Here is an 18449-nt window from a genome sequence, read left to right on the forward strand (position 1 = left end):
GATGATAGGAATTGGCTCATCAGATGAGCGGAAAAGGGCAATTTCATACAAATGTATAGTGTTTCCCTGTAGCAGTGACGTGTAAGCACATTAACTAAAAACCACAATCTATGTTTTAAGACACATTTGCAAACTGATAATCACATGAACAATGCCTAGACTTACCGAACAAGTCTGATTAAATTTTCCCCAAGTCTTCCTCAATTCACCTTCAAAGTCATTGTGTAAAAGGAGCCATTTACTGTAAAGTAGAAGATAAAGCCTGTTGTTGAGAGTAAAACTCATTACTTCAAAATAAGTGCACTCAAAACAAATATAGTTTCATACATTTTTAAATTATTCAAGCATGTTTCCTGCAACAAGAAAAAAAACAATTAACAACCACACTTAAAGCATGAATTTCAGTGATGAGGAGAAGAAACAAAAGAGTGAAATTGACATTGCAGCATTGATCAAATTACAAAAACTAATTGAAGACCGATCCATCCGTAGGGGAATTCATTTGAAAAAAAGTCAACAGTGGTCAATAATGAGCAATTATCATTACCCCCCACTAAAAAGAATGTCATCATTATGAAAATACAACAAACAATTAAACTAGTGTGGAGCGAAAGCACAGGCTTCATAAAAAGGGCATTTTTCTGCATTGTGTGATAGTATCTAGAAACAACATCCGAGTATAGTACAATTGTATGGATCCAGAACGCGGAGCCTGAGGACGTGTGGGATGCCAAGTGTGACTACATCCTCTGTTTATTCCTTCAGTAAATACACTGGAAGTAAGCACGCAGCACTTTGTGGGGGAGTCTAGTGTGACACAACTACTAGTTTAGTGACCACAGATACTACTTTCACATCCTGTTAAATGGAAGTACATGTGGTCTGTATTGTGCTTTGGAGCTGTGATTCCCCACTTGGTTGAAGTAGCACCCTATTGTGCTGGGAGAGATCTTCAGGGCTACTGCGGGAAATAATCCAATTTCATCTGTCAGGAATTAATTATTATAAATTACTAATATCTTTGTTCCCTCTCCTTGAGCCGTCACCTTATCGTGGTGGAGGGGTTTGTGTGTCCCAATGATCCTAGGAGCTAAGTTGTCTGGGGCTTCACGCCCCTGGTAGGGTCACCCATGGCAAACAGGTCCTAGGTGATCCCTCACTGGTAACTGGGGCGGGCTCTCCTATCTCTGGGGTTGAGGTCACTGAGGTGATTAAGGCCCCCGGGTTGGATGAGATTCGCCGGAGTTCCTCAAGGCTCTGGATATTGTGGGGCTGTCCTGGTTGACACGCCTCTGCAACATCGTGTGGACATCGAGGACAGTGCCTCTGGATTGGGAGACTTGGGTGGTGGTCCCCCTTTTTAAGAAGGGGGACCGCAGGGTGTGTTCCAACTACAGGGGGATCACACTCCTCAGCCTCCCTGGTAAGGTCTATTCAGGGGTGCTGGAGAGGAGGGTCCGTTGGGAAGTCGAATCTCAGATTCAGGAGGATTAGTGTGGTTTTCGTCCTGGGCGTGGAACAGCTCTTCACCCACGGCAGGGTCCTCGATGGTGCATGGGAGTTCGCCCAACCAGTCTTCATGTGTTTTGTGGACTTGGAGAAGGCGTTCGACCGTGTCCCTCGTGGAGTCCTGTGCTAAATTGTCAAATTTAGCAATGTTATAGACTATATCTGTGGTAGACTTTTGTCTGGGAGTCCTCTTCCTCATTAGTGTGCAAAAAAAAGGAAATATGATCAAGTAGTAAGTACAAAAACAGTGATAGTAAGTAATCATCCAATCAGATATTTGCCATTGCAGCTGCCACCCCTAAGGGAACTGTTCGTGGGCCAAGTAATATCCCCTAAAAGCATTTTCCTTCATTTCTGAAATATTACCAGGATTTTTTTCCTCTTTATTAATTGTATTATGAATTTATTTTCAGAAGACTTGCGGTATGGAGCCCGTAAGCTGACATGGGAGAATAACTTTTCCCTCGCCAAAAAAAGATCAAAATCTTTGCGAGGGAACTCAAACCTTTTCATCTGTCCGTGTTAATGACCTTCCAGGTCAACTTTAAGGTAAACATGCATGCAGGGGCTTTTCACTCACTCGTTTAGTAAACAAGGTGAGGAATTCACACACTCTTTTGGAGCAAAGAACAGACTCCTTTTAATTTATTTTGCGGTCACATACTCTGAACGACTCTGTCACCTGTTCCCATGTGATCCTTGCACCTCACTTTCCAGCCATGAAAGGCCGACCTATGCTGCATACAATTCTTATGATAATGGTACTTCAAGGTACGCATAGCTGAAAACTTGGTATATGAACAAAGACAGATTTATGTTTGAAGCATCGGCTTTAGTCATTGCAACAGAGATTGAAGAAATGCTTCTACTGCTCTTTGCTTGTCTGATCGCATTGTTTTGGGCTTAAGCCATTCATTCAGCAGTACGTGACCCAATGATTTAACAGGATGCTTCTCTCCATCATTTGCTGGTTTTTCATTTCGGTTTCAACCTGGAAGCAGAGTTGGGCTTACAAACAGTATTGCCCATTGTTGATCAGAATGTTTTTTTTAAAAAAATGTATTGATTATGGGATTTAATTGTGGAGCCCTGAAGATATTTTTACTCATCAAGCAAATGCTATGTTAAAGTAGGGCTTTTCATGCATTAACCAAAAAAGGTGGAATTAGCAAAATATTCACAAAGACATAACAGGTAGCTTTTTCTTTACTTTGCAACATCTCATGTCTGCACTAAGAATGGCTAATCACATTTGACTGTAGAATACTATTAAGCACCTTCATGTGTGGGAACATTCATACATATTTATACAACCCCTCCAACACTCCCACCCCATACTGACACTGTCACCCTACACGCCAACAAACAATAATTAAAAAAAAAAACCTTTACATCTTGCTTCAAGACATACTGTATAAATTTTTTTTAGTCTCATGTTCACATAATGTCTTTCTGTTGCAGTACACGAAGTGTACCTTCTGGGATGAGAGCGGTACACAAGCATGGACTCTGAATGAGGAATCTTCGCAAGTTTGCGTCAGACGTGTGAAGTCCTATTTTCATCGCTCCCTTCCCAGATTGCTTCAATCAGGAGGGGCAACATTTGTCAGCCGATGAGTGCGATGTCATCGCTTTCAGAGACTCTGTTAGGATTAGAGTAAAGAAAGAAATTTGTTAAATAGTCTAATGTTGGAATCACTTTGTCCAAACGCACTGCTGGTATCTGAATAACTATTTGCACTTTCTGTATATAAAACTGTCTGAAAAAAAAAAAATATATATATTTGAGTTAATCTGACAGCACGGTGAACGAGTGGTTAACATGTCTGCCTCACATTTCGGAAGTTTGAATCACTGCTTTGGTCTTCTTTTATGGAGTTAGCATGTTCTCGCTGGCTTTTTGTCTTATCTGTATTTCAATTTTAGGTTGTATACAATTAAAATATGCTTCGGTCATACAGTTGATGCTTTGTGTGTTTTACATAATGTCAGAATTAGCCTCATGACTGACTAAAACAGATTCTTATGCTTTTACTTGGCGAAAATAGAGACATGACTCGTGGCCTATTTGCTGAACATGTGATGGAGATACTCTTTATTCGTTCAAATGTAGCTTTCTATGCATTTTATCCCCATCGAGGGCTGTTGATTATTTCATACTTCTCTTCATCTGACCTATGTTTTTAAAAAACAGGCAAAGCAACAAAACATCCTCAGTTTTGCTGGCACGAGGTTGACGTTTCAACAACTCTGTTGTCTTATAACATTTCACAAGCATGGTAAACTGCAGCTGCTTCAGACATGTTAGGAAATGTGATCTTATTCCAAAAGAATGACAGAGTGGTTGAAGTAATGATTGAGGACAGCATGTGTAGAACACTGCAAACATACATCCAAACTGCAATGCCAATTCAAAGCCTCTGCCCAGCTAACCACTGAGCTTTCCTTTTCCTGGCTCAAATGTTGCCGTTGTAACCGGCTGCTGATTAGAGTGTGTTTATCTCAGAGGCACAGAGCCACGGCTATGACTCTGGGGTGGTGGACATTCCCAGTGTACACCCTCTAATCAGCCATTGCTGGGCGTGTCAAGCAACTAATTTCAATGTTGTCAGAGCAGAGGAGGCCACGCCAAACCTCACAGTGGAGGGAACCCCGCTCCACTCTCTGATAATAGGGATTGGCTCATTGAAAAGGAATGAGCAAATTGTCTTGCTGTAGCAACAAAGAATAAGCAATACCATCTACTAGCAGTGCAATGATAAATCAACAACTAATCAATTCGTTCAGAGACAGTTTTTAACTAAAAATTGTCCAAATCCTCAGAATCCCAGCCTCCACTCAACAGTAAATCATTATATTTCTTATAACAAAGCAGTAAATCATACGGGAATAATATTATAATAAAGCAGAGTGATCATCCTTGTTTCATCAAAATAACATTTGCAAACTTCTTTTACTTTGGAAAACAATTCACACTTTTGTCTATTTTCTGACGTGTTACGGACCAAACCAGTAGCTGAATGAATAGTGATGCACTGAAATTACAATTCTTCTTTTCCTCATCAAAGTTGGCTAATCTCAGCTATAACGCGGTTGCAACCAAACCAATGTGACAAGTGGACTGGACCAACCAATCACTTAATTTTGGCGTTTTGAGACTTCATGTGATAGCTTAGCGATTAGCGTGGTGTTCCCGTCTGTCTTTCTGATCCTCCGCCTGTCCATTATTACGATACTGATACTACTAATAAAGTGAAATTTATTCGCTGTCATGGAGGCGATGATTAGTGACTTAGCTGCGCTGACAAAGGACGCGAGGCGCGCGTTCGCCTTCGCGGCTCGGCATCGTATTTACCCCCGTTAGCTGTCGATCATACGTAGCTGTCACTGAGTAGAATAGCATGCAACAAGCATTCCCCTTACGTGAACAACGGAAAGCAGCAAGGTTGGGCGACAAAAAAATTGTTCCATTTGGTCTAGTATGCTAGCATGATAACGGAAAAGCCATGCGGTTTCCATAATTCATCGCGACGTGCAAATTTGAATTATTACAGTAAAAAAGACATTTGATTATTAATGTGTTTATGGTACCAGTAGTTTGTTGAATGTGTTATTTAAAATGTATTCTTATTTCACATTTATGGGTGATTTTTGGCTCTACATATGTCATTATTGAAGATAGTGAGTGTAGAGTTTGTGTAATAGTTAATTCAACTGGATGTTCAGCAATTTTTGCTTGTTAATAGTGAATGATTCTTTAGCTGAGGCGTACACACAGAACACACGTCAGTGTTCAACATGTGACAAGTTATTTTGGTATCTTTATTTCAGTGGGGGGGGGAATGCAGCCCTATGGGGGCACAAGTCAGTGCAAACTGTAGGCCGGTCCCAAGCCCGGATAAATGCAGAGGGTTCCGTCAGGAAGGGCATCCGGCTTAAAACTTTGACAAACAAATATGAGTATTCATCCGAAGAATTCCATACCGGATCGGGCGTGGCCCGGGTTAGCAACGCCTGCCACCGGCGCCGTTGGAAATCCAGCTACTGTGGGTCGAAGTCAAAGAAGAGGTGGAAAGCGGGTTCTTCGGCAGAAAGAGGAAAGCACAGAGCCTAGAACTGAATGTGGGGACTATGACAGGAAAATCTCGGGAGTTGGTTGACATGATTATTACGAGAAAGGTTGATATAGTGTGTCTCCAGGAGACCAGGTGGAAAGGCAGTAAGGCTAGAAGTTTAGGAGCAGGGCTTAAATTAATTTACCATGGTGTAGCTGGGAAGAGAAATGGAGTCTTGGAGGTGAAAAGAGTATCAGATCGAGTGATGAGGCTGAAACTTGAAATTGAGGGTGTTATGTGATTAGCGGCTATGCCCCACAGGTAGGATGTGACCCAGAGGTGAAAGAGAAATTCTGGAAGGAGCTAGACGAAGTAGTTCTGAGCATCCCAGACAGAGAGAGAGTCGTAATTGGTGCAGATTGTAATGGACATGTTGTCGAAGGTAATAGGGGTGATGAAGAAGTGATGGGTAAGTACGGCATCCAGGAAAGGAACTTGGAGGGACAGATGGTGGTAGACTTTGCAACAAGGATGCAAATGGCTGTAGTGAACACTTTTTTCCAGAAGAGGCACGAACATAGGGTGACCTACAAGAGCGGAGGTAGAAGCACGCAGGTCGATTACATCTTGTGCAGACGATGTAATCTGAAGGAGGCTACCAACTGTAAGGTAGTGGTAGGGGAGAGTGTGGCTCGACAGCATAGGATGGTGGTGTGTAAAATGACTCTGGTGGTGGGGAGAAAGATTAGGAAGAAAAAGGCAGAGAAGAGAACCATGTGGTGGAAGCTGAGACAGGACGAGTGTTGTGCAGCTTTTCGGGAAGAGGTGAGACAGGCTCTCGGTGGACTCCCGAGCCTATCTACAGTAAACTGTAGGATGGGGTGCGAAAGTGGGATACAGGTTGTTGTTTTTTTTTTTTTTTTTTAGCTCAAGTGAAATGCTGTTGGGGGGGGGGTCAAGTCTTTCGGTCAAGGCAAAGCCGCACAAACAAGCTTGAGGGAAATTACGGTCGTATTTTATTACCCTATTTGTGTTAAATAAACAATAGAAAACCAGATAAAGGCTCGTTTACCGTTTTTCAATTTCCAGTTCTCAAACAAGAAACGGGAGACGACTTATTTCCCGTTTTTTTGTTTCCATAGATCAAACAAAAAAATCAAAATAGGTTAGTTTCCAGTTTTTTGTATTCCTACATCAGAAGGAAAAATGAATGGCCGCAAAGTACACTGACCTGATCTATATTCAGATAAATATTAACAGCTCACTTTGACATTGCTCGCTTTGTCAGTGAGCATTCAAACTGTAAAGAAAAAGTAAGGGTAGCCTAACCAGTTGTTCACCGTAGTTTTGCCGTGTGTGTGTGTTGATACAAAGATGCATGTAACATACTTTTCACAGCAGCAGAACACCGAATACCGGGTGTACAGGTCTGTCTGTCTGCTCTCCTCTGAGGATACAAAATCTTTCTGATCTCTGAGGAACTTTTGCAGGTCTGTCAGCGGGAATCCATCCCTCTGGTAATTCTGTGAGTAAAACCAGGCCAAAACGCAACAGTCAAAAAAATAGCATGCTTTTCATAACTTTTATAATAAAGCCCATTAGGAATACATCAATATAGGGGGGAAACAAAATGAATTCCAAGCAAAGTGACATGCATATACACACAAAGGAAGTGATTTTATTGATTTTCTGTTAATATTTTACCTCACAAAGCACAAGTTCTTTTATGCGGCTCATAAGGAAGTACCTTGATGGTCTCATAGGCGTCGGTGATGAGGGCAATGAAGAGCGACAGCACCATGTAGATGAAGAGTGAAATGAAGGAGTAGAGGTAGGCCCGACTGAAGAGCCAAACTAGCGTGTTTTTGTCCTTCAGCTGGGCAAAGGTGGTGAACATGTCGTCGCCGTTCAACAAGGAAAACAGACACTCCGCCACGAGGCTCAGGCCTTCAAACTGGGAGAAATGGAAGGGGCAAACATTTATCGCAATAAGTAAAAACAATTAAGAAGACTGTCAACTGATCTCCCAGTCTAATGTGACACAGTTGCCTTTAGCAGTGTCTCCAAATGACTACAGTTCAATTGAGGTGTTGTGTCACTGTCTAAAACAGATAACTGGATGAGCCAAAATGTTCTTCAATTAAACCCTAACAAAACTGAGACCATTGTTTTTGGCAATAAAAAGGATTGCTGTTAATAAATACTTGGAGTCACTCTCTTTGAAAACCAAAGACCAAGTCCGAAACCTTGGTGTTCTGATAGGTTCCGACCTGACTTTCAACAGTCATATCAAATCAATTAATAAAACTGATTTATACCATCTGAAGAACATATCCAGAGTGAAGGTTTGCATGTGTCAAGCAGACCAAGACATGCTCATCCATGTTTTTCTCTCAAGTAGACTTGACTATTGCAATGGTCTTCTGATTAGACTCCCCAAAATGAACATTAAACTGCTGCAGCTCATTCAGAATGTTGCAGCTCGGGTTCTGACCAGAAGAAAGAGGTCAGAGCATATTACTCCAATTCTCAAGTCTTTACACTGGCTTCCAGTCAGCTTTAGAATAGATTTTAAAGTTCTGCTACTGGTCTATAAATCACTATATGGTTTAGGTCCTGAATACATGAAAGAAATGCTAATGGGATATAAACATCAGCCCCAAGTGTGAATGTTTTTAAGTCCAGGTTTTTAGAGCATTTCCACTTAAATATTTCTTGCACTGTAATTGTACTTTTATTTTTACCCCTCTGTTTTAAATGTTTATAAGCTGTTTTATTTCCTTGTTTTTAAATGCTTTTAATTATGTAAAGCACTTTGAGTTACCATGTGTATGAAATGCACTATATAAATATATTTTCTTTGCTAATTTAAACAACCATTGACCTCTTAATGCTTTGTTTAACATAGCACCACGAAGAAAAAGGCACAATAAAGCAGATGCAAAAAAAAAAAAAAAAAAAAAAAAAAAAAATGGGTTGGGGGTGTTCCAACCAAGACAGGGTTGATAAAAGGCCTATTTAATATAGTCTGTAAAAGACCAGGGTGTAAATTTTTACACTTCTGTTGCAGTTGCGCTGATTTACCCCCACAGCATTTTTTTATATATATTTGATAATAGCAGGGGTCCACTGTATTCCATTCTTCACACCACACGCTGACATCGCACATTTGATTATCTGTTTGGGGGGCGCCACGTCGCTGTGTCGAACCCCACAAAGTTGTGGCAATATCCCACTTCACAGGGTTCTGTGTGAAAGGCAAATGCCAGATTGTATTCTGATTCAGCTAGTTCTGTTTAATAAAAACAAAAAATAAATAAAAAAGCTGAAAGAAGGCATGCTCCTCCTGAGTGTGATAGCACCTAAAAACACCATCCTAGTACAACAGGATCGATCTAGCACACTGAACGTGAGGATGTGTGAGAAACCAAGTCCTGCTACATCATCTTTTTATTCCTTCAGTAAATACACCAAGGTTTCTGGAAAGACGCACACAGTATTTTGTGGTCGACTTCACCAGCCTGCACAATGTGGAGCTGAATGGACTGCAGCTTGGAACATGAACAGAAACTCATTTATGAAAAGGACCACTACTGGGTTTGGTTACATTTCAAGGCGCTGATGCAGTTCATTTAATCAATTACCGTACATGGACTTTTGTGGTCATGATGTAGAGGCATCTGAAACAGAATCATAATCATTGAGTCTGCTTCTCTTCTCATTTGAGATACAAATATAGTTATGTCACCCATGTGCTTCAGGCTGGCAGAAAATGTTTGAGAAACAACCTTAAATGTCAGTTTGACTGCTCAAGTCTGTAGTTGGACAACTAAGGAAAGGTACACAAGTAAATACTGACATCTAGTGTCAAAACTGCAACATTCTATAAAATCACAAACAGTATAATTTCTGACAGTTTGTAATGCTGGTTTACTTCCAAAGTTGTTTTCATTTTGTTTGACTCAGGAGGTTGCAGGGTACTCCTCACTCATGATGCTCATTAAAACTAGTTACCTTCTCGTGGTATGGCCCCAGCACGATCCACCCACAGAAGGTGTAGCCAAGGTAGATCATGCCAGCACAGCAGCAGAAACGCAACACCTTTGGAAAGGCTGCCTTCATGGTCAAAATCAGCACCTACACACAGCGATAAAACATATTTATAACTAGGGGGGAAAAAAGTCAAAGTGCCACAGAGATACAAGGTGTGTCAGTAAAATTCCAGGACCGGGTCAAACAAGATACATTTCAAATCCAAACTACAAATTTTCCCTTTCGACGTAACGCCTCCGGAGGCTAAGGCACTTTTCCCAGCCATCTCTGCCACGCCTTTATGCACTTCTGGAAGGATTCTTCTGGGATCCTCCACAACGCCATTGTCACAACCATCTTGATGTCATCCACATCTTCAAAACGAGTCCCCTTAATGATCTCATTGAGCTGGGGATAGAGGAAGCCAAGTTGGGTAAATTAGGCGCGTTTTCTCCAACACGGCGCTATTCTTCTCTGCCAGGGCCTGTCGGACGCTCAGGGCATTCTGAGGAGGCGTGTTGCCATGAGGAAGCAGCCACAAGTTGTCGTGCCACAACTCTCACCTCTTCTCAGGCACTGAACGAAGCCAACAGAGCAGGATCTCTTTGTGGATGTGCGGGTTCATCTCCGGGCCCATATTAAAAGGAGAAAACTCACAGTTTCTTTGGAAATCTATCTTTTGTGACACCAGTAGTGGAGCTTTTCTGACACCTCGTGGTATACAATACGTCCCTCCACATCAAAAAAATTGCAGACTCAAAAAAAAGTACCTTTACTGAGTCCATCTGAACAAAAGGGCAGACAAAAGACTTACATTGTATTTTTGGAAGTAGCCCAGATAGCGGATCACGCCGACCCACACCAATAATGTTGCAGTACCCAGAAATATACTGCAGACATCATAGCTGGTCAGACTCTGTGGGCAAAGAAAGGGGAAGTGGGGTAAGTCTGTCCAATGATTTTGAAGGACATATACACGACACCGGGGACAATAAAATATTCTTATTGCTCGTGTACAACGTATATGTAAGAGTATTTATTGTCAGTGCAGTATCTATTAAACATTGAAACAGGACAACAGAACTCAGACTCTGGTCAACACAGAGTCATTTGGATTCCAAAGCCATGTGTATCACTCCTTTATTTTTTTAATACCAATGACAAATGTGAAAACTTATGTATCCTCTGAAAGCAAAATAGTTTACCTTTGCTTGAATTTCCATCTTCAATATTGATCCAATAATTGTCAACAGGTCGCTGACAATGACCAGCACATACCAGCCATTTAGGAACTCTCCCTGGTCACCCTCACACACTTTCCGGTTGTAGTTTTCATGGAGAAACCTGGAGAATCTCTGAAAAGCACACCGGAACACAAACAATATATGCATGCATTGTGCAAGTTTACTTGAATAATGCTACATTGCACTTGTAGGTATGCCAATAAACAGGCTGACCTGCAGTAATCTGACAGCCAGCACTATGGAGCGGGTGCACAGCACGGCCGACGTGAGGCAAACCACAATTACAAAGCCGTCGAACACCAGAAGATAGTGTGTGCTCTTCTGGGCTGAAAGTCAGAGATAGCGCACAAGAGAACAATCTCTCACATAACTTTCGTTACTGATAACCATGAAGGAAACCGCTTCCGTGGGCACAAAAAGCACCTTTGAGCTCTGCAAGAGTTCATTGGTATTTCTGCAGCAAAAGCACTGCAATATTTGTAATGTTCATTTGCTATTGAACTTCACATCTTTTGTAATTTAATGTATATACATGTACTGTACATCTCAGCAATAACAAAACACCTAGCAGCATCATTTAATTCTACCTGTTCCAGATATCTTCCAGCCTCGACACGCGCTGCTCTGTGCGTCGATGTCCAGAAAGAGTTTCACCTTTCCACTGTGACACTGGTTGTCAAATGTGATCTGGGGACCACAAAAAAAAAAAAACAATTAAACGACATATTGTAATCTTGGACATTGTGGTTTCTCCTGTCGAGTGTTCAACCATACGGTGTTACCTTAAAATGTCAAGCTGATTTGTTCAGATTTGGAATAAACTATTTTCAAAATGCAATAATGGAAATTGAAACAATCTGCTCCAGGGTAACACTCGCTCCTAAAACCTTTGTAGGTCATATTTTATGTTACATTTTAACATCAAGAACATCTTAACTGTCATGCAACTGTAAAAAAAGTTAATCATTGTAAACTACCATCCATCCATTTTATACATCTTATCCTGTTTGGAATCATGGGAAAGATGAAGCCTATTAAAACAAATTCTGTACTACTAGAGGAGAGTTTCTTATCAATACTGAACAGTGCTGCGTCCAGTGGGATGATTTTTAAAATATACGGATACAATGATGATGATAATAATAACGCATTAAATTACGAATTGATTTTTACAATGATTCAGAGGGTTCTTTGCACACTGCTCACTTATTTATGAATGAAATACATCTGACCCACCACACGTCCATGGAGCTCACGTATCTGTCTGCCTGCACCTTGATCAAATTCACCAAAATTGCTTTATCTTAACAACTCAGGTTTTTTTTGTGTGTTACCTCTGCGATATATTCTTCATGGTTTCAATGTTACAATGTTCAGCTTCCACTGTATTCACATTTCTCTGCTTTGTGAACTCATGACAGAGATTAAGTCAGACATACCATGACAGAAAATGAGTAACAGTCAGGTAACTCCCGCGATCGCACTGTTTGCAAGTTGATCCCCTTTAAATTGAAGGTTATTTTCATGTCCACCAACCTGGAAATTAAGTTAAGATTACTTTCATATAGCTACAGTAGGTACAATACTGTGCAAATGTGTGCATTGTGCCGCATAAAGTGTTGTGGTGGAATACCTGTAAAAGTCCAGGTCATAAAAGGATGCATTATTGGTTTTCCATTGATGGGCAGTCTTTGGATCAAGTGACAAACAAACTGTGGGGAGGGTGGGGTGATTAAAATACGAAAGCAAGATCCACCATTTAATACAGAGAACTAACTAGTAGTTATTTCATGGTGTACAATGATTTCGGCACGATACATTTTGTTGCTCGTGGCTCATCGAGCTCATGTTTGGATCATCAAACAGGTTATGTTGTGTATCCGTTTGTCATCATAATGGATTGCACCTAATAACAACCTGTACTCTCTGGCTACCCAAATCTAGCTCTCTTTGAAAGTTAAAACAAAATAGGCTGAAAAAATATTCACTTTGGGGATGAATTTAAGGACATTACATTAGATGACAAAACTACATTGAAACTCAACATTTCACAACTACATTGAAATTCAACACCTATGACATGTATTTTAAACTTTTCTGAAGCAACACTAACATTCTTAACTGCCATACATCAAATACCAAAGAGAAGTACAAAAAGAATAAAAACTTAAAAAAAACAACAAAGTGAAACTACTCTCCCTCTGAACACACGTGTAATGGTGAGGGAACAGGAGGATGTTTTCAAAGCAATATCACCTAGTGGATTTTTTTACATTTTGCTGAAATTGTGTGTTGTGTAGAGTAAAATGTGTATACTATGTATAAATTGATATAATGTACAGTTTTTAAGTTAGCATCTGTTTGGTAAAATGTGTCTGTAACAGCTGCAACAGAAAGCTTGAAATTCATTCCAGAATCAGTATTTTCATTAGATGGCAACAAGACTACAAACCACTCCCACAAATGTAGGCCACTGATCACAAATGAGATTCGTCAATCTTCTTACATTATTTCCCTAACAAATTCATATTGTTACTGCAAAAATTAGTAATTAAAAAAAAAGTCTGTTTACGTTGACCGCTGCAGGTAACATTTTAATGACATTGCAAATAGTCCTGAGCAACCAAATGCTTGCCTGTGTCGTAGTCAGTTAATCTTATTCTATGGTTATCATATCTTTGCCATCAATGTTAGTCTTCTGTGGTAGTATCATAAAAAGCAAAACATACGTGTAGTTAATACTCTACGCTCACTGAGCTTAGGTTTGGGTCACATCACACATGGTTTGATCGATTTTTGAGGCATATTTGTTGGGCATTTGACTTTGGAGAATTCACAATTGTTTACAATATTTTGTGTTTGTTTAAACACCAAATTGTGGCATACTGTACACACCAATGCAAAACAGGACAAGACAGTAACAAACAAGAGCAATGTTCACCTGTCTCCAACTGGGCGTCTATGTCATAGGCCTCATCCGAAGGTGCTACACTGCCTCTTCTATATAGATTTTTGCAGATGACCAGCGGAAGCAACCCACCATCATCATCCTCAGCGTAAGTGATGGGACCCACAGCGAGCCGGCCCAGCTGGCTGTACTGTAAACAACAGCAGCGTCACATGAATCCACTGATCCAGGCCAAATCACACACAAACATCAGCGTACGGGCCCTTCATTGGCTGAACTTGAATATAAAATATCCTACCTTGAAATGTCATTCTTATTAAGAAATCGTTAACATTATTGCTTTACTAATGATGTGTGGTTGAACTTGCCTGGTCCAGCAAATAAAACAGGCTGTCATAGACACCTTGCTGTGAGTAGACCGCAACGCTGTAGTCGTCCTCGTCCACACCGCCATAGTCCTTCAGGAACAAGTTTTTCAGGGCCATGGCATTCTCCTCCTTGTAGGACACAACCAGTTGGTTGTTGAGGCCAAAGAGGACGAGCTGAAAGGAACAAATATGCCTCTAATCATCACTGACATGTCACACATCCAGCGAGCATCCAAGTTTGTGGCCCACTGCAACAATTTACAAAAACTAAAACTTCCACTTCATCTTTCTTGCTAAATGGGTTTGCTCTTTTAATTCCAAGATCATAAATAGTTGAGTTTTTTCACACCAAATCAAACTAGTGAGTCCTAACTAAGCTTTATTGCATGAACTGATGAAGCCTGCTCAGATGAGAGTCGAAACGTCTTCTAACACAACCAGAACAGTCCAGTTGCAATTGTTTTATTGCCCTGAGAATGAAATGACCTGCAAGAACGCGAATTTTCACAGGCATCCATTTACTTTGTTCAGTTCCAGATCCTCCTGGAGCAAAACAACCTCACAAGATGACACTCCCAGCCTGACAGCCCCGTATTTCAAAGTTTGGATGGTGTTCTCAGGGTTGCAAGCTTACCCCACCCCCCATGGTTCTTAACCTTGTTATAGGTACTGAACTCCACAGGTTTCATACGTGCCTTCACCAAAACCTTCATAATTGGAAAATTAAAATATTTTGTTCTAATTCAAAATATAGGTACATATTTTATCAGTGCACAAAATGAACCAAGCATTGCTTGCATACAAAATGACTGTGTTCAGAGAACAAAATCAACAAATCATACATTTCACTCAAAAAAACAAAAAACAAAACAAAAACTTAACTTAATGGTTGTTTACAACAAATCAACCTAACTTGTGTTGTTGCTTTACAGATATAAGTTCAGGAATGCTCAGCTTCACCTTGGCAAATTCTACTCTCATAATTTTTGCAACAAAATCAGTTCCTTTTCTAATTTTTGTGTCTACCATCCTCAAAAAGGAGTGCTCGCAAAGATAGGTTGCAGCAAACAGTAGGAGTATCTCAAAGACTTTGGTAATGCCTAAAGGCTAAAGAGTGTTGCTGTTCTGAAGAGTTGTTACAAATCATACGAATGGGGTGACCGGAAAGGGGACACACGCACACACAGACACAGAGTGTTTGTCTAGACCTCTGGTGAACCCCTGAGGCTGACTCACCGAGCCCCTGGGGTTTGATCGAACCAGGTTAAGAACCACTGCTCCAAACGTTAGAATGCTCATTATGGTCAAACATTTCCATTTTAGTTTCGTCAGACCACAAGACATGTCTTGAAAAATTAAGGTCTTTGTCGCTGTGTGCATTTGCAAACTGTAATGTGGCTTCTGTTGGTAATGGCTTTTTCATCGCAGAGTGGCCTTTCGGGAGAAGACCCCGGGGACAACCTAGGACACGCTGGAAAGACTACGTCTTTCGGCTGGCCTGGGAACCCCTCGGGATCACCCCGGAAGAGCTGGATGAAGTGGCTAGGGAGAGGGAAGTCTGGGCATCTCTGCTAAAGCTACCGCGACCAGACCTCGGATAAGCAGTAGAAAATGGATGGACGGATGGAGTGGCCTTTTGACCAATGTCTATGCAGTACTAGTTTCACTGTGGATAATGACACACTCTTACCAGCTTCAGCCAGCATCTTCACAAGGTCTTCTGCTTTTGTTCTTGGGCTGATATGTACATTTCAGACTAAAGCACATTCATCTCTGAGAGACAGAACCTGTCTCCTTCCAGAGCGGTATGATGGCTGGACATTGCCTTGGTGTTTATACTTGTGTATAATTGTTTGAACTGATGAACATGGCACCTTCAGGCATCTGGAAATTGCACCCAAGGATGAACCAGACTTGTGCAAGTCCACAATTTTCTTCCCTATATCGTGGCTGATTTCTTTTGACTTTCCCATAATGTTACACAAAGAAGCAGTGTGTTTCACGTGTGCCTTGGTCAAATACATCCACAAGTGTCTCTAATTAACTCAAATGTCAATAAATCTATTTAGAAGCTTCCAAAGAAATGTCATCATGTCTTTCCCAAATTGCTTAAAGGCATAGTAATCTTACTGTATAAACTTCTGACTATAAATTAATGAAAAAAAATTACCTAAAAAAATATATATTCTGGCATGAACCAAATACAAATAGTTTTGATAATCCTAATTGACATAAAACAGGAAAGGTTTAACCTATTTTCTTGTCATACAGTGAGGGGGAAAAAACATGTTGTTTTATACAGTGTATAGTTTTTAGTATACAATGTAAACATCTGGTTCCAACTGCATAGCCGTCATTGTGGAACAGTAAGATTGATGTGTTGAGTGGTCGCTTCAAGTACCTAGAATTGCCAGTGCCTGGCAGCAATACTGGCTGCCCTCCGAGGTTTCACTATATGAACTTATTTTCCTTCCCAACTAACACATTGAACAAACAACTGCAGTTCTGCAAAGGATGTTTGGTTTCGTTTCCACCAAACGAAACGGGTTCTCTCCATTTCCTCTTAATGTTGCAATAAGTTAACCACCGTCAGCAAAGGAGATCAAAGTTTAAATGTGCAAGTAGGTATGGCTCACTTATATCATCACACAGTACTTAAACACATACCACATTGGACCTTAAAACGAAGCTTCTACTTGTCATTAATGTTGATTCAACTGCAAATTAACTAAGTGACAGATTCTAAAAAAACAAAAGCGGTGAGGTACATACTTGTGTGGTGATCATGACTATCTTGAGGATCTGCACCCCCAGTTTCCAGGGCATGTGCCTTCGGGCCCTGTACTTCTCACATGGGCTCATAAAATAGAACCTCAGGTCATCCCTCAGGTTCTCCTCCTTGATTAAGTCTTGAGTTGTGGTTGAACTGGGGAACAAAATATATTTTTTTAAATGGTATCAACATTTTATACTAATTTAGTTGAGGATTATGTGTATTTTTCAAGGAGGAAGCGCACTGAACTGGGAACAAAACACTGGTTGCTTTCATGGCTACACCTACAGTCCAAAGTTGCTTCAGGAAGTTCAATATTTACCGTCAACGTTTATTTTAATGTCACGAAACATTTAGAAGCAATTTCCAACGTGCGCTGTCGTTGTCATTAGGTTGATTAGAACTGTCTTTTAGCGTTGAATGGTCTTTGCTCTTAAACACACTAGGCTATTTAATATTCAAACATGACTGACAGTGACACTTTTATTTCAACGAAAATATGGTCACTCCAAGAAAGAAAGCATCTCAAAAAAAAAAAAAAAACCTCACCTCACTGAATTGCTCCTGTCGAGATAGCGAGCCAATAGCTCCATGTTGGCCAGTCAGTCGCCACGCGTGGCCATTACCGTGTCGGCAGCCACCAGCTGCGGTCTCCACGGGAGCGCGTAGACGGTAACTGACAGCTAGCCAATCAACAAGCCATTTTGGGGCCTGTGCTAAACCGTCGCCTGTGGCGACCACTGGGAGGCGCTGTGAGCTCATTTTACTGCCCCACACGACATTTCGAATACAAGTTCATGCACAAAATACAGAAACATACATTGTTGTTGTCCTCTGACTACATGTAACTGTAGCTGCTGTAAAAGTCATTCCTAAACATTATTTAAAATACCAAATAGCATTTCAGCCCCGCTCAAAATACCTTTTTCTTTCTCTTGTCCTTCACGCTCGATGACCAACTTACTTATCAAATATCTGTTTTTTAATGGCTTTTTTTTTATATCTTGTTTTTTTTTCACATAGATATTTTAAATAATAGTAATTGTGCTCTGAAGTTGTCTCTCCAAATCCAGAAACCCTTTCAGTCAAATCTTTTTAGCCTTCGAGAGGAAGAGAAAAAGTGAGCTACAGGACTTAGTAGAAACGATATCATCAAGCTAATTGCTTTGACCATGAGCATTTGGGTAGACCAACAGGCGCATCTCAACAAATGACAATTTTGCAGAAAACATTTATTTCAGTGGTTCAATTCAAAAAGTAAAATTCGTATATTATATCGATTCATTAAACACATGGGGAAATACTTTTCAGAAGACCGATTCAGACCTATTTTCTATATGAAAAATAATTGTTTTTTATGTTATTATTATTGTTGATATTATTTCGTTAGCTGTAAGCTATAATCATCAAATTATAAAAATAAATAAATATTTGACTCTGTGTCAGGTGAATGCATGAAGCTTTAAACGGTATTCCATTTTATTGGGATGCACCTGTAAGTAACCCATTTGCTCAAGCTGCCAGCAGGTGGCGTAGTTTCCCCCTCCCTGTACTTTAACA

General features: G+C 40.5%; 1 protein-coding gene across 2 annotated transcripts; it reads right to left on the bottom strand.

Moving 5' to 3' along the window:
* Positions 1–316: 316 nt before the first annotated feature.
* mcoln2 (mucolipin TRP cation channel 2) lies at positions 317–17580 on the bottom strand. 2 transcript variants are annotated; one of them, XM_061684116.1, is made up of 15 exons: positions 17439–17580; positions 16889–17042; positions 14117–14290; positions 13782–13938; positions 12474–12552; positions 12280–12376; positions 11428–11527; positions 11054–11166; positions 10802–10951; positions 10411–10512; positions 9579–9701; positions 9209–9244; positions 7312–7518; positions 6954–7087; positions 317–3152 (listed from the first exon to the last, which is right to left on the bottom strand). In XM_061684116.1, the coding sequence occupies exons 1-15, from the start codon at positions 17480–17482 to the stop codon at positions 3116–3118; spliced, it is 1707 nt and encodes a 568-aa protein (XP_061540100.1). In that variant the 5' UTR covers positions 17483–17580; the 3' UTR covers positions 317–3115. The 2 variants fall into 2 exon arrangements, with proteins under 2 accessions (XP_061540100.1, XP_061540102.1); XM_061684118.1 differs by lacking the exon at positions 9209–9244.
* Between the last annotated feature and the right edge of the window lie 869 nt (positions 17581–18449).

Source organism: Phycodurus eques, chromosome 8 (genome assembly GCF_024500275.1).
Source record: "Phycodurus eques isolate BA_2022a chromosome 8, UOR_Pequ_1.1, whole genome shotgun sequence".
Classification (NCBI taxonomy): Eukaryota; Metazoa; Chordata; class Actinopteri; order Syngnathiformes; family Syngnathidae; genus Phycodurus; species Phycodurus eques.

Excerpts from the sequence above, each read along its gene's own strand:
- mcoln2 (XM_061684116.1), bottom strand. The coding sequence starts at position 17,482 with ATGGAGCTATTGGCTCGCTATCTCGACAGGAGCAATTCAGTGAG. Across the intron at positions 12,377-12,473 it reads TATGACCTGGACTTTTACAG|GTTGGTGGACATGAAAATAA; the intron begins GTATTCCACCAC and ends CTTAATTTCCAG. Across the intron at positions 10,513-10,801 it reads AGATGGAAATTCAAGCAAAG|AGTCTGACCAGCTATGATGT; the intron begins GTAAACTATTTT and ends CTTTGCCCACAG.